The 16,539-nt window shown below is 41.9% G+C and overlaps 1 protein-coding gene across 4 annotated transcripts in view; it reads left to right on the top strand.

Annotated features, from left to right (window-relative positions):
• The window catches only part of STARD13 (StAR related lipid transfer domain containing 13), a 256,899-nt gene that overhangs the window by 229,112 nt on the left and 11,248 nt on the right, over positions 1-16,539 (top strand). For all 4 annotated transcript variants that reach the window (XM_042792355.1, XM_042792354.1, XM_032982815.2 and 1 more), the window contains 5 exons: positions 1,283-1,346; positions 6,482-7,860; positions 9,265-9,438; positions 11,517-11,676; positions 15,681-15,879. In XM_042792355.1, coding sequence (XP_042648289.1) covers positions 1,283-1,346; positions 6,482-7,860; positions 9,265-9,438; positions 11,517-11,676; positions 15,681-15,879 — 1,976 coding nt within the window. The remainder of the gene's footprint in view (positions 1-1,282; positions 1,347-6,481; positions 7,861-9,264; positions 9,439-11,516; positions 11,677-15,680; positions 15,880-16,539) is intronic.

Raw genomic sequence — 16,539 nt, 5'->3', positions numbered from 1 at the left:
GCAAATGAGCAGGTGGTATTTTGTGAGGGATTTTTTTTTTTTTTTTTTTTTTTAAGGAAGACCCACGTTTGGTGGGCTGGTTCTCTATTAGTGATGGCAATTTGAAAGAATTTCTAATATTAGAAGTTCCAGAGAGGAAAATGTTAATACCATAACATTCCTATGGTCTGTGAGAGATTATATTATTGATGTGATACTTTTTTTCATATGTCCTTGTAACTTATGACGTACATCTCAAATGTTATCACTTCTGGAGATCTGCAGCCTCTTCCCGAGACTCAGAAGTATCAGGGGCAGCCCTCGCTGCAAAGACAGAGGAGATGCAGGCAGCCTATGGAAGAGTGTTGTGGGCACATGGCTCCCTCACTCTGCCTCTCTTTATTTTGAAATTCAGCCTTAAATCTGGAAAATGTTTGAACATCTTTAATTCTGAACCTTTTAGAAGATGGATGGTTTCATGCATCAGGACATTTAAGTACAAATAAAAACTAATCAATTATGATTAGCACAGTAGGTCCTCTGTTGAAAGAGCATGTTTTCTTGCCCTCTGACTGTCTTTGCACATGGCCACACACACATACACACACACACACATTCGCCTTCCATCTTTACCAGATTGTCATTTCAACCCATTATCATGGGATAGACTTGGATTTAAGGAGCAGAAGCTTTACAGAGTCCCTGGTAACATAGTTATGAACGTGGTCAAAAATAACTAAAAATATTTATTTAAAGATGTTGGAGTTGTTACATGTTGAGTGTGTTAACCTGTCTGTAAGATCCACAGGTATGGGAAAGGCACTTTTGGCTGTGGAGAAACATTTAACTACCTGCTGAAAGTTCCTCTTTACGTCCGCTTTTTAGAGGAGGTGCTAACTGCCTAAAGTGAGGAGCGACATCTTTTTCTTTTGCCTTTCACCAGTGCTTTGAAATTCCAATTTTAGAACAGTTATGTTATGGTCCTGCAGAAGGCAACTTGCCTCCTTCTTCTCTTGTCATTTCCCCAGCCAGCAGAGGTGTTTGTTTATACCTGTTTTCTTTGCTAAGTACTTAAATGTCTATGACTTAAAAAGCAATGTATAAAACCTGGCAAACAAGTAATGTGAAGCTAAGATTTCCTTCTAATGCACTGGTTTTATAGGCTGGAATAATATGCCCAGTATCATTTCTGAAGCCTGTTGTATGCAATTGGCACCCTACAGGCAGATAAGAGTAAAGCTTTTGAAAAGTCATGCCCTTTAATCAGAGGCTGCTAATCTTTTGAATGTGCTTTGCCCTGTAGACGACTGAACACACTGAACAAGTGCGCCTCAATGAAACTCGATGTGAACTTCCAAAGGAAAAAGGTAAGGAAACTTCATGAAATGTGCTGGCTTTGCCCTGACTTTTGTGATAAGACCTCCCCAATTTAGCTGTTGAGTCAGTAATGCTCTTAAAAGTAAGTTAATTGTATTTGACTTTGAACATGCGTGTCAGCATAATCTGGACGCATGATAATGTGAATTTCTAAATCTTGAAATTACAAATAAAATAGAAAAAAAACTGTGACTGATACAGCAGGAAGAATGCTACGTGTGTTAGAAGGGCACACACAGTACTTAAAACTTTACATATGTGCAGTTCAAGTTAGTGGGTGAAGAGACAGCGCGGTTTCATTAGGCTGGCTTGTTTGCCAATGCCATGTGAATACACAATGGAAAATCCTGCTCGCGAAAAATGGAAGCTGCTCAGATGAAAACAATAGCTTTTCTTTATTTCTTGTACTGATTTACTCCCAGTTAAGAATATGAAAATAAACTCTGTCATCCTTACAGACTCCTGTGTAACATGGGAATTATTTGAGCTTAAAGGGTTTTAGCAAGAACTGCAGAAATTGCGTATTGATTTTGAGAGTTTTGTAACATGTCCAGTGTTAACCGTTGAACGTTTGGTTTTCTAGCCACAAATTTCCCAAAGCCCTTCAGTAGTGTACAATGGTAGCTGTCGACTCTGAGAAATCGTGGTGCCTGTTTTTCCTTTCTTAGCGTGTTTGTCTAATGCTTTTTAAAAACTACCTCCGAGAGCTGCATTTTTGGTGTCTTTGCAGATTCATTCTATTCATACTCTATTCACTGTTTGAGGGAACTCGAACAAAGAGTGGTTTTAGTGTCCATTGGCACGGACCTCTTGTTCCTCTGTGTATGTAGCCTCTTTAGCTTGCATTTTGTCCATTCACTGAAGCTGCAGGGACCTCTTCACTGCTTCAGGCCTGATGGGTTTTTCTTGTCTTTGATAAGTGCCAACACTTTCCACATCAAACACCCACATCATACCTAAGAGAGGGAACAGTAAAATCCCCTGACTACACAATAACTTAATGATTTGGGCAGGTAGGCGGTATAGGAAGACGCTGAGGTCCTTCAGCAAAAAACAACTCAGTCGACTGTGTCATTGACCTGCTTGGAGGAGTGTCTGGTTTGTGTCCATGAGCTTGTGTACTTTTGTTCAAGCAGAGATACGGGAGCTGCACAACAGACAGAATTACAAAAAAACAACATATAGGTGAATGCTAATTGTCCTCTGGGAATTTTGTGTAGTTCCTCTCCTTCTTCTCTTCAACAAGCATTTTGGGTTTGGTGTGAGGTTTGTATGCTTGCTTGCTTGCTTGCTTCTTTAAGTGTCTGATTATGTTGGTTTAAAAAAAGGAGGATTTTCTTGTTCTCTTTGGTTTTTATTAATTTTTTGCTGCCACTCCTCCCTGTTCTGAATGGATTGAAGCCCTCAGCTGCTGTCCTTGCAGATGACCATTAATTTGCTATGGAAGTGAGACAGCCCTACTTGGTACTTTTTCAGGGGAACAGAAGCTAGTTGGGTCCATACCATGGCATGAGGCCAGGGAGAATCAGAGCACAGAAAAATGTAGAGAAAGAGGGGATGAAGGAGATTTGGGATGACAGATACAGAGCAACTGAAAGTAGAAGAGAACGTGGGCGAGAGGAGAAGAGGGAGGAGAGACTGCTGACAGGAGGAAATGTAAATGCAAGTGTAAAAGCTGGAAATTGGGTCTGGAATTGAACACCGAACCAAGTGAACTTTTTTGCTGTAGATGCTGCCTTTCCTAATAGTCTCTATGGTGATCTGAACAATGAAATGCAAAAGCGGCTTGCTTGGGAGGTTCAGCATAACAGGTTCGCACAGGACTAGCACGGCTGCTTGAGTGATTCCTCAAAATACGGCCAAGTGAGCTGCCGGGCAAGGTTACCGTGAAAGCCAGCGCAGCGTGAGGGTTCCCCACTGCCTGCTCGCCCACCCAAACCACTCATGCTGTGGGCTGCTCTCTTCCCCTTGTCTTCATTGAGATGCATACAGAAATCCTTGTATGTGTTGCAAATATGGCCATAAGCGATTTGGACAGACAGAGATTAGCCTTTGGATTAGCTGCCTTCTGCAGCTGTCGATTTATGAGAATTCCTGCCCTCAGCTGGAAAAATGTGGCAGGATTCCACTGCAAATAAACCCACTTTTTGGCTTTTGTTAGCATCCCTCTGTATCTCAGACAAGCACACCCTCGGTCAGAAAGCTGTACTATTTTAAATCAACTGTGACAAATCTGTGAATCAAAACCTTTTTCTCTTTGGCAAATGTTATCAGTCACTCCTCAAGAAACTTGTCCCTTCTCATCTTCCCAAACATAATGGTATTAAATGGACTTTTGAATATGCTCCAAAGCCGTGCACTTGATTTCACCCTAGGTCAGCAGAAGTATACAGTCACTGCTCCAAGATGTCTGCTCCGCCTGTGCAAGATGAAACATTGCTTTCAGACCTGCTCTTGATCCACTGTCCCCATAGCTGGTGACATGTCAGTTGGAAAAGTGCTCTCTGCATTTTTTTTTAAGGACAGTCTCGTTTGTCAGGGCACTCTGATATCTAACAAGAACAGTGGGTCATTCAGGATGTTCGTGGTTTCCAGAATTTCTACTGATTCCATCAAAAGAAAAGCACATTATGTCACAGGACTCACAGTGCAGCTGAATTTGGAGTGAGTCACCATGGCAGCATTTCAATATCCAGATATTTCATTTGTCTGATTTTTCTTCTGATGAAACACAAGTATGTTTCGTTATCAATTTAAAAAAAAAAAAAAAGAAAAACTAAACCATTTTTTTATTGAGCTGCAAATTTCGACACGAAGAACCCTCTGTATTTTCTGAGGGGTTCTTGTCAGAACACAAACTTATCTTTGTTGTGGACAGAGGAAAAACTTGTTTATTACAATATCCATTTCTGTTCATCTCTACTTTTTCAAAAATCTCAAAACGTACTTTCCTCTAAAAATGATTTAAAGTATGTTCACCACCAAATTTATGTTTATTTCTGTCTTCTACTCTGTGCTCTCCTCTTGATGTTTTTCACAATGTCTCTACCATTTTGGCTAGTTTAATTGATTCCAGCTTGCAGAAAATACAGGCTAAATCCTGTCAGTTCATACAGTAATGTCAGTGCAGCTACAGGGATTTGTGTCAGCCAAGAATCTTCTTTAAGGTCCCTTTGGCATATTGGGATGTACAACAAATAAAAAAAAAAAGTGTATTTTTATCCTATTGGCTGGTGCCATCAATGCTTCAGCAGTGGTATGCTTTGTAGATATAATTACCACTACTAAATATTTAAAAGTACATACCCTTGCGGTTCCTAAAATACCCACTTTGTGGCACTACTAAGACCACAATAGATGGATTTTTAAGTGCCTGAGTCTGTGCAGTCCTTTGGTTCGCCTATGCATACAGCAAACTCTGGAGCTAAAATGAAGGTAGAGCCGCCTGGTATGCCATTTCTTCCCTGCAGACAAAATGGCCAAAGCAGCATTAGCCTTTTCTAGCCCCCTTTCCTGACACTTCACTAGCTGCTTGATTTTCTTCTCTAGCTAGCCACAGAACTAAGATCTCCGTTCATTCCTCTGAACTAACATCAGCTGCAGGAGCATTGCACACCTCAATGTTAACAGATAAAAGGGGAATAACTAAACCCAGAATTTCGTAGCTATTTTTTATTTTATGGTTTGGACATGATCTAAAACATCTGGCCAACCTGAAGTGATAAACTGGCAAAAGCTTATGGCATTCATGAGACCTGGGCATGCCAATGATCCCAATCTCCATCTTTTTGAGGTTTCACATTGTTTAAAGTTTTGGGCGTTCTTGTAAAATTTGGTTTACATTTTTCAATTACACAGGCCAGCAGAGATCTAGTTGGAGATGGAAGATAACTTTACCATCAAAACTTCATAGAAAAATACTTCTAATAATAGACTTTTAAAATGAGAATTTTTCCAGTCCCAAAATAGTCTTTCTGGTTTAGCACCTCAGTTTAGTCTGACAGCCTGTCATATTTTACTGCCTTCATACTGCTTCCAAGAATGTGAAGAGCTGTTTGGATGTCATGTAGGTGAAGTTAGTTTGTTCTGCTTTAAAACAAATGTACAAGAATAATGCAGTATAAACCCAGTTCAAAGTCAGGGGAAGGATACTCATTAGCAACTGTGGGCTTCACATCCTTAGAGAACAGTGAGTTCAACACTGACTGCGTGCCTTATACTGAAGTTGTATCGTTTTTGTTTGAGCAAACAGATGAGAAAAATGTCACAGGGAGAGCTTTTTTATCCTTTTTTTTTTTTTTTTTTTTTTTCCCCAAGATGCATGTTGTCTGCATTGCAGAGTAGCTTCTGGAGCTGCCTAAACATAAGCACAACTCTGCAAGCTCCAGGCTGAGGGATGAGACCAAAAAGGGCTGTGGGGCTGTTGGCTGCCTCAGGAGAGGTCGGGGGAAGCCAGAGACAGTGGGGCATGTTGGAGGTCATCAAGTTTGAGGTGCCTCTGATGGCAAATTCAATGAAAATAGTGCTTGCCACTGTCAGAAAGCTCACCTCACCTGTAGATGATGCCCCATCCAGGACTGAGCCTGGCTTGTCCCCCTCCCCACACCTCTATTGCTGCCTTCGCTGCCTTCCTTTGCTTGTGCTCAGGCCCACCCCAAGCACTGGGTATTTGCTGTCTTGGTGTCTTAAGTGACTCACATCATTGCTGTAGTACCCAGCTACTTCCCAGACTTTACTGTGTGTATCTTAACACCATCCCTACAAGTCAGAGTCCTTCTACTTGGACCTTTCAAACCCGTTTTTCTTCTAAACAGTCACGCTATGGGCATCAGTCCTACACAGTGCAGTGCACAAGCAATCCACCACCCAGAAGCCAAGAGGCACTGATGGGACTCATGAGCTCCCTAACAGAGCAGGCTTTTATTCCTTACTTGTTAAGATGCTCGCTTCAGTCTTTGCAATTAAATGAAAGAGGCTGTTATGGAAGGAACGATGACCAGTCTTTCATGAACTAGGTCCAGGGAGACTTTACCCCCTATTGCTCACATGGAGCAGCACAATCACATTAATTCAAATAACGAGTAAAAGCACCTGCTTTTAACATGTGCCACTTGCCATTTTCCAGAGTGAAGATTCAGATGAAGAAGACCTCTGTGCTATCAGCAATAAATGGACTTTCCAAAGAACCAGCAGACGATGGTCACGGGTGGACGACATTGATGCTTTGCTTCACCGATCAGACAGACATGGATCTTCTGGGGACATTAAAATGAAAAATACAACAAGCAGCGAGAGCGTCCTCACAGATCTGAGTGAACCTGAAGTCTCATCTATTCACAGCGAGAGCAGTGGGGGAAGTGACAACAGGAGTCAATCCGGCATCAGCAGCGCTGCCAGGGAGACCTGCGACTGCTCTGGCCAGCACGATGTAGAAAACACACTGCTGCAAGACTCCACTGCAATAAACGCTGCCCTGTCCTCCAAGGACAACCTGAAGAATGAAAAACCAACACGAACCAAAGCAAAAACCTTTCTAAAACGCATGGAGACACTGAAAGCAAAAAGCGTGCATGGAAAACTAAAAGGCTCAGGAAGAACAGGTCCTTTAGAGATAAGCGGACCTGTTCTCCAGTATGAGCCAAAATGCTTGAAAGACATGCACTGTGTACAGATTGTCAATGGTGATCTCCAAAACTTAGGACAAGAGTCAGTCAAAAGAGGACTTTCCTTTTCTACCAAATCCAGCAGTGACAGCAGTCAGTCTGAAAACAGCAGCAGCGGCGTGAGCACACCGTGTCTGAAGGCACGTAAATGCCATGAAGCAAACAAGAGAGGTGGGATGTACCTGGAGGACCTAGATGTTCTGGCAGGAACGGCCTTACGGCAAGTGGTGGACCAAAACCACAGAAATGAATTTCATTCCCAAGAGAACTTGGTTGTGCATATTCCCAAGGATCACAAACCAGGGACCTTCCCAAAGGCACTTTCTATTGAAAGCCTCTCACCTACAGACAACAGTAACAGTGTAAACTGGAGGACAGGCAGCATCTCTTTGGGAAAGCAGAACTGCTCTACTCCAAAAGAGTCCGGATTGATGGCTTGCTGTCCTAAAGAGAGCAGAATTAGTATTTATGACAATGTGCCGGGTTCCCACCTGTATGCTAGTACTGGGGACCTCCTAGACTTAGAGAAAGATGTCCTTTTTCCTCATTTAGATGACATTTTGCAACATGTCAATGGACTCCAGGAGGTGGTAGATGGCTGGTCAAAGAATGTGTTGCCAGGCCTGCCAGTTGATGATGTGTCAGTCAGGGAATCTCCATCATTACCTTTCCAGTCGCCCACACAGATCACTCTTGATTTTGAAGGAAACTCTGTCTCTGATGGCCGGACCACACCGAGTGACATGGACAGAGATGGAACATCCCTGAATGAATCCGAAGCCACTGGTGTGAGGGACAGGAGAGACTCTGGGGTGGGAGCATCGCTCACAAGGCCAAGCAGGTAGGTAGCAAAATTTTGTACGAACATCGATAGACTGTTAAATGCAGTATAATGAAGCAGAGGCTCTCAGCCTGGGCGTCAGAAGGTGCAGAGAACCATTGCAGTTGTACGCGTCCTCTATGGGGATGGGGACTTCCCAGGGAAGGGTGGGACTCTGGGAGAAGGGACATCCTGCTGTGGAAATTCTTATGTGGAATCAATGGAGAACTGGTTTAATAGAGCAAACTAAGGCATTTTTTTTCTCTCTCGATCCATTTATTACATAGCAGGGCCCTGTCCACGTTGCGGGTCTTCTGTTTGTCTTCTAATTTCTGCACCCCGGTGTTTATGCCTCAGTAGCCTTGTACACTTTTTTAATGCACTGGTCTGCTTTAAAAATGTGTCCCTTTGTGCTCAAAGAGAATTTCCCTATCCTGCCTCAGTCCCTTATGTGACAAGATGAAACAATGGTATACAATTAACTTCTTAATAAAAGTGAAAAGTGGGATTTTGTTAATAGTTTGCAGACCTGTTTTACATCAAAGGAATGAGCCAAGGGAGCATGGTCCTGAGTAAAGGCCTTTGTGGATCCCTACAGCTGTGTGTAGGGTGGCTTTGTACATGCAAAATCAGTGAGAAAATACCTGATATTTTCTGATCTGCTATCAGTCTTGTCACATCCTCACAGAGGATTCTGCACTGCCAGGGTTTACTGCTGCCCATGCTTGCTCACCACCACCACTAGCAATTGAGCTCGAGGAAACTACCGAGTAAATAAGCAGTGCCAGAATTTTTAGAATTTGAGCCAGGACTCATGTTTAGCAAAACAAGAAACTGAAATGAGGTTTTTTTTCTGATATATCCAGTACATAGAGAAAGTGCATTGGAGTAAAGATGTGAGTGGCTCAATAGCTTGGTGGTTATGGCTCTTGCCGACGAGACACAGGGTTCAATCCCTCCTCAGAAAAATCCGTCAGTGTTTAATAATAGAGATATTTAGAGAACCTCATCTCCAGATACTTTGGTGGTCAGGCTGGTCCCCTGGGAGGTGAGGGGCCAGGCATCAAATCCCAGTTCTGAGTCAGGGAGAGAACATTTGAGTCTGGATCTCCCACATCCTGTTGGAAACATGTGGGCTAAAGGGCATGGCAGGCAGCACTGCTTCCCCGAGTACATGGATGGGATCCACACCCCCTTGTGAATCTAACATTAAAAAATCAAACCTTGGGCATTTCCAAAATTAAAGATACTCAGCAAATTGTCATAGTTGCCTCCAAGCTACATTTTATTTCAGTTGACACACCACGAGCCATAACGTGTATGTGTATGCTTTTGTATGTTTTGTATATTGACCAGCTCTATCTCACAGTATCTTTTTCTGCCCAGTTAAAGCAGCTGTCTGATTTTTCTATCCTTTTGCTAAAGGCGATTGCGTTGGCATAGTTTCCAAATCTCTCATTGCCTGAGCCACTCCATCGCATCACTTCACATCAGCAACCAGTCAGCAGCCCAACTGAATCTACTGCAAAAATTCTCTCTGCTTCGTCTTACTGCCATCATGGAAAAGTACTCCATGTCAAACAAACATGGCTGGACCTGGTGAGTACCATCGATAACTGGAAAAGAGGTATTTTTAGAAGAAAATAGATTCTGTTATTCTGGTAGTAAATTCAGTAAATGGAACTAGGAGAAGCACTTGTCTTCAACAGTAGAATTTGAAACTGTCCCCTTTAATCCATTGCTGCCTAGTGACTCAGTGGCAAAGTCAGAAATAGATCCTGGAGATCTGACTTCATTCCTGTTCTTTAACAGGGAGACAACCCCGGCCTCTCTAACAACACTCCAGTTCCAGAAAAATAAACAGGAGTAGGAGAGAGTGATTAAAAGTAGGAAATGTTTACAGTAAGTCTTCCCCATAATTCATTTTGCGATTCGAAAAGAAACAGCTGCTGCTGACCCTTCATGTATTCAGTATCAGTTTGTCTGTGCTTTAAAAGAAAGGCTAGAACAGTTACAGGACTTCCCTCTGCAGATCAAAAGATGCAAGCCTTAGCCTAGTCGTGGACCGGGGTTAGAAGGAGCTCGCAGCTGAAGCAGATGTAACAGCCACCTGCTCACTCAGAGAGCGGAGTGACGGGCAGGTGGACCTGAATGCTGGCAGTGTGGCGCCTTCTGTAGTAACCGGGTACAGAAACCTGCAAGTTTAAGAGTATTGGAAGCCTGATGGGCCACGCAGACTGAGGTATACCAGAATGGAAATGGGCATAGACAAGGGATTATGATTATCTGAAAAATAATCAAAAGGACAACAGAAGCTTGCCCTAATACACAGAGACATTGAGCCCAAAAATAATATGACTTGACATCTACATTGTGATTTCCATGTTCAAAGCACTTCACCAAAATCCCACTAAATTCAGCTGTGAGTTGGATAAGACACGTTTTCCTTTAAAAATGGAAAAATAGATACAAGGGACTGCATGTTTGGTTCACCTCACTGACATCAGCCACTCTGAAAAGTTCTAAATCTCATCTGAGCAAGTCAGGCTGGCTGGCTGTGGTCAGTGGAAAAAGACAAGCAACTCCAAAGGCAGCTTATTCTATCCAAGGCTAAGGGTTTGGGTCACCCTCCAGAGGTGCCTCACTCCACAGTGCGTATAAAGGCAGTCCAGACTGCTAACTCTTTCTAAATCTCTGTTAGAGAGCTAAAATTCAATAAGATGAACCCCCAGATTGCCGTTCTCCTTTGGTGCAGCTCCCTGTGGCTAGCTGACAACATCTGTACTGAAATTAATCTCATCTTAACCAACTCCAAATAAGAAGACCAGAATACAGCAAATTCTAGATCCTGCTCTTTTTACAGAGATTTTCCCTCTGAGTATTTCTTCAGTTTGTATAATCAGTCTCTAAGGATTTATAAGAGTGGGACTCTAAATAGCTGTAAAGTTACATGTTGTTCTCCTTCAGTAGGTCATTTAATCCAAGTTTTATCTCCTTTCCACACAGATGAGAAAAATCTTTGTCATATTCAGGTCATATTCATCTTTTTTGTTGCTTGTTTTGGTTTGGTTTGGTTTGTTTTTTTTTTTTAATTCCACAGCAGTCATGACTCCCACAAAGGGAATCCAGTTCGTTCTCGTTTTCACCATCGGTTTTGGAAGAAAGCGAGCTCACCAGCTCCACTTAAGTTACTCAACTAGAATAAATCACATAACACCAGGGATGAATCTGGCACATAGGGATTTCCCATCATCATTTATTACTGTAAAGTGTTAGTCAATAGAAATACTAAATCATGTAACTGGTAGGATAAAAATCATTCAGCGTGTTAGAGGACTGAACCTCCTTTTCTCTCAGACAGCCTCTCCACTGTGCTTTGCTGTGCCGTTCCTCTGAGTCCCTAATGGATGCTTTAAACCATGTTGGCTTCAGCTGGATGACAACCGCATAGTAAAAGTTTTTTATTAGAAGAGATCGTTATGCTATATCTTGGAGCCAGAGGTCATCTACTTATAAAAGTTATCAGATTTTAAAGTGTCCGTGTATTGTGCATTAAACATTATTTCACCATCTTTATAAAAAAGGCCCCAGTTACCAGTTTCTGCCAGCAGTGTTACACAGAGAGGCTGTGTAAATACTCTGATATTTTCGTGAAGCCTGCTCATGTTAATTTCCAGGTCTGTGCCAAAGTTCATGAAGAGGATGAAAGTCCCTGACTACAAGGACAAAAACGTCTTTGGTGTGCCTCTGATAGTTCATGTCCAGAGAACAGGACAGCCTCTTCCCCAGAGCATACAACAAGCACTACGCTACTTACGGAGCAACTGTTTAGATCAGGTATGAATTTTACTCCAGGGACTCGACTGACTTTTTTCTGACAAGCCACCCTGAGCAAGCAACGGTGAATGTCTTTGTACTTAGTACCAGAATTATTTTAAGATTGGTTTATCTCATGTGGAGCCCAGATCTCCTCTGATGATTTGATACTTGGTGCCAATACTAGTGGTTTGCCATTTTGAGATTTGTATCCACCTAATCTGTTGAATTATATATATATCTATAACAGCTCTGCCGATTTGTATACCATAGCCTACCTCAAAGAATGACATGAGATCTTCATGTCTCTTGAATCAGACTTGTGAAAAGACCAGGACTCACAGCTTCTACCTGTATCTGCGCTGCTTAAGCTTGACTGTTGCCACTGAGGGTTAACTGCATTCACCATTTCACAAGATGTGGTACAAAAGGTTTTATTTGCTTAGCAAAGAAAGAAAAAACCAAGAGTAGAGAGCAAACTCAGCAAAATATTCAAAGTATTCTGTTGACAAAGTCAGATATATCCAGATAGAGTTAGGTCAGCAGGGGTTCAATGCCAAAGCCATTATGGTACGTTTCCTTTTATAGTGTTCTTAACTGCAACAAGCCAGCTGGGAGACCCTCATGCTCAAAGTATTTCAGATTTTTTTATTCCCTTTAGCTAGAGCAGGGACATACCAATCATATTTTTACTGTTCTTCCCCTAAGGATGAGAATATGTATCTTTATGAACATAGGACTGGGAGAAACCCTCTGGCTCATTATGTTCAGTCCTCTACTATTATTGACCTTATGTCATATGACCTCTTCCATAACTGCTTTTAGATAGTTGTAAGTTCAAAAGGAGAAACTAGCATTTTACTCTGCAGACTTTTCTGGTTTCCAAACTCTGAGCACACGGAAAGGGCGGAGATGGTCAGTTCTGAATCTTTCCATTTTCTGATCGCTATTCTGGTTGCTGTGCAGGTTGTTTTGTTGGGTGACAGTCATCTTCCCCAAAATGGAAGTCTAAAAATTAGATGCCTTGCTGTGAATTACAACCATTTCCCTTTACAGCCAGTGGGGAAGACACAGGTCCTTCCTATCATTTCTCTCTGTAAAGAGATCCCGTAGTGGTCAAACCTTGGCATCTATCTCTGGGGTGTCAAAAGTGAGGTGAGATGAGTTCTGCCTACCATGCATAGTACAGGAGTTAAAGGGTGGGAGGAATAGCCTGCTGGAAATGTATTAATAGGGGATGGAAGGGGAAGATGCATAGAGACAACTAGAAGCAATATATTCAATAGCTAACATGCCTGGTTATCACTGTGGTAATCTGGGTTTGTGTACTGAGCTGGGAAACCCGGTATAAAGTGATTCAGTGTTCCTGTCATCAATGATGGGACTGGAGGAGGAGACACTTGCTCAAGGATGAGCAACGGGAGACGTGGGGATAAGCATGGGCTTGTCAGCTATGAAGTAAAGCAATAGGAAGAAAAAAAAAAGAGGTGAAGGAATAAATGGGAAAAAAAAGGTAAAAGGGAAGATAAAACCAAAGAGAAAGAAAAAGCTATTGAGAAATTTGAGGCAGTCAAAAGGAGTGTCCATGGGCAGTCTCAGACAAATACCTGCTCCAAGAGGGAGGGTTTTCTTTCTGGGAAGCATCAGAGTTATGTGAAGGGCCATTTCAACTCGGCTTGAGTTTCCACTCCAAGTGGAATTAATAAGATATCGAACAGAAAACGAAGGAGGAGAAGTACAGATCTGGACCATTTAAAATATCTTTTCACCAAAAACCTTTCTAGGCCAAACCCCTCCAGGCAACTCAGCTTCTCTGCTTTACGGTCACTCCCTTTGTTCCCATTCAATTCAAAGTCTCCTAATGCCTGGCCAGAGGTCTGAGCAGCCTCCAGTCTCCCTGAGCATCGTGCTTATGTGTCACTTCCATGCACTGCAGAAGGCAGTCCTGAACAGGCAAGGTGAGGTTGCTCCAGATCACTCTTAAGGTCTGGCTCCTGGCACTGAAATGTCTTCAGATTTTATCAGGAGCCTCAACATTATTTCTAGGATGTATTATTCCGTTTCAACTCGTGAAATAGAAGCTGCCTTGCCTTTTTCAACTGCATCTTTACTTCTGTCATGCATCATATGGCTACTTGCAGGGCAGGCGGCCCACGGCATGAGGATAATAAAAATTTTGGACCAGACTAACCTCTGATAAATCACTGGATTTATAGTCTCATTTTATTTACAGAATGAATCTGTAATATTGGAGAACAGAGCCTAAAATATCTTTTTCTATCAAGTGCAGAACTGTCCTCTTTTGATTAATTATGATTTTTTCCAAGAAAAATGAAAATAGGAGATTGGATAAATATCACTAAACAAAAACAGAGCTTGAGAGTAGCAGACTGATGTGCAGCAGGAGATTGCACAGGTGAGATCTGATGTCTGACCTCTCAAAATCAGACTTAGCTGGAAGTTTCTAAAGATGCTTTATACCCGCAAGGACACTTTCCATCAAAAGCAGAGAACTGAGCCTCTGCTCTCACATTTATCTACCACATGCCAAAACTGTATTTTTTGGATAGAATTAGCGTGTGTCCTTCTGCATCTTCAACACACATTTCCAAGAGGAAAAGGGATTTAAAAAGAAGAGAAAGGGAGAACCAAATGAAAAGAGCCAGATGCTCTTTCTTGTATTCTATTGTCAGAACGAAGATCCGAGCTTCACCTGTGAACAGAAATACAGTGCACCAGGATGTACACAGGGCACACTCCAGTCCTCTACTTTCTACACATAAACTTAGCTCACAAGTTATGCTAAATTCATCAGTAAGAAAGAATAGCAGAAGAGCTGCCTCACAGCCAGTCTGGTGCAGCAGTTCATCTCCATATAAATAAACATATCCACTCACAGAGCTGAAGAGTGTGTGATTTATGTAACTGGTGTCATTAATGTGTGAGTTAACAGAAGTCCTAAATACCATACAGTTGAGCTTGGGAGGTGTTCTAGGGAGAGGAGAGGAGTGAAGGTCAGAAGGCTTTACTTCCTTGCCTTTATACATTTTTGTTGGTGGACCACACAGAAAACTGAACTGACCACCAGCAAGACAGCGAGCATGGAGGAACAGAAGTCTATAATTCCAAACCTGAAATGCGCCTTTTTCGTAGGTTTTCTCAGTAATTCACATTTCCCCTGCAAAACTGAAGGACAACAGTGCTAACACTTCCCAAATGAGACACTGTAAACTCACTTGGGAATAAATAATATGGTCGAGGCTCAGGAATTCGCCCCGGGGGAATTCCACTGGCAAGAAGGACGGAAAAGGGCAGCAATGCTGTGAAGGCATCATTTGAAGAATTACTACTTCCTTTAGAATAGAAAGCAAACAGGATAAAAATGTATCATCTTAATGACACTTCACAAGTAATCCCTCTTTGGCCCCCACTTTTGAAATGGGGTTTCCAGTGGGATTGGGGGGAACTTGTGAAAGGAGTGTTCAAAGTTGGAAGGGGAAAAAGCAGATTAGGTCTTGATTTTAAAGTTCTGACACGACGTACTAATCTTTTGCCACAGCATTTATTACTTAGCTGACCATAATATTTTCTTGTTAGACTTCAAAATATATACCCAAATAAACAGGAGGAACCAGATTCTCAGCTGGAGTAAATCAACAGATGGTCACCCAAGCCAAGCAAGCCATGCTGATTTATATCAGCTGAGCATCTTGCTCAAATTCTTCAGGCAGCAGGGAAGCCACTTGCACTCTGAACTCTCCCTCTAGGATGGGATACAGAGCAGCAGCATTATTAACTCTTACAGTCCTGCCATGAGAGCATGCACTGGCCTTCGAGACATGTGGTCAAGTCATGATCATCACATTTGCATATTTTCCTTGTTCTTGCCTGGAGTAAAATAAGCAACCCAACCTTTGGTCATTATCAACATCCCCTGTAATAGATTTTTTTTTTTATATATATATATATATATCTCCTTTAAGTAACATTTTCTTTTTACCCAATTCAACATGGTGCCTTTTCAGGTGGGTCTGTTTCGAAAATCTGGAGTGAAATCCCGAATCCAGGCCCTACGTCAGATGAATGAGAGCTCCCCGGAAAATGTCAGCTACGAAGATCAGTCAGCATATGATGTGGCAGACATGGTAAAGCAATTTTTCAGGGACTTGCCAGAACCTCTTCTCACAAGTAAGCTTGGAGAGACTTTTCTACACATCTACCAATGTAAGTTGAAATATTTTTATTATTATAAACAATTACAAAATATTATATAAGAGCATACTGTAAATAATTTTGGTATGTTAACACTGGGTAGGATTTTTTCTGCTCACCTTTGAGATGTATAAAAGAACCTCTCTGCCCTCAAAATCTTTCGCTAAGAGATTTTTAGAAGCACCTAAAGGTTTCACTGTCAAAATACTATCAATTTTAATGGAAAGACTGCATTGAAATGTTGAGAAGCTTTGAAAATACCAGCCTCACATTCGGAAAGAAGCCAGAAGGACAGGCTGCCATGGACATAAAAAAGCACGAAGACTCACATTTTTGTCGTATTTCTTTAAACTGTGGGCCCATTTCATGGAGACATCTCAATACAAGTTAGTCTTCTGGGCATGGAGAAGTGGTACTTGACCATGAGAACATGTGCCTGTGCAGTCCCCTTCCTTGCTGTGACTTTTGATTTTTTGCCTTTTCATTACAGTCAATAAAATGTACATGCAAGAAAAGAGCTGCTCTCATTTAGATCCTCAGCTTTTATATAAAGAACTCATAACAAAAGAAGAAAAAACCCAGGATTTCTTCTTTTCATTTCAGCATAAGCAGTCTTCAGCAAAACCTGAGACTCAAATGCATCAGAATGATGTAAATCCCTGTAAATCAGAA

Source organism: Tyto alba, unplaced genomic scaffold (genome assembly GCF_018691265.1).
Source record: "Tyto alba isolate M040663 unplaced genomic scaffold, T.alba_DEE_v4.0 Super-Scaffold_2, whole genome shotgun sequence".
In the NCBI taxonomy this organism is placed as follows: Eukaryota; Metazoa; Chordata; class Aves; order Strigiformes; family Tytonidae; genus Tyto; species Tyto alba.
Note: the sequence above shows the minus strand (reverse complement) of the source record. Positions and strands in the feature narration are given on the sequence as shown.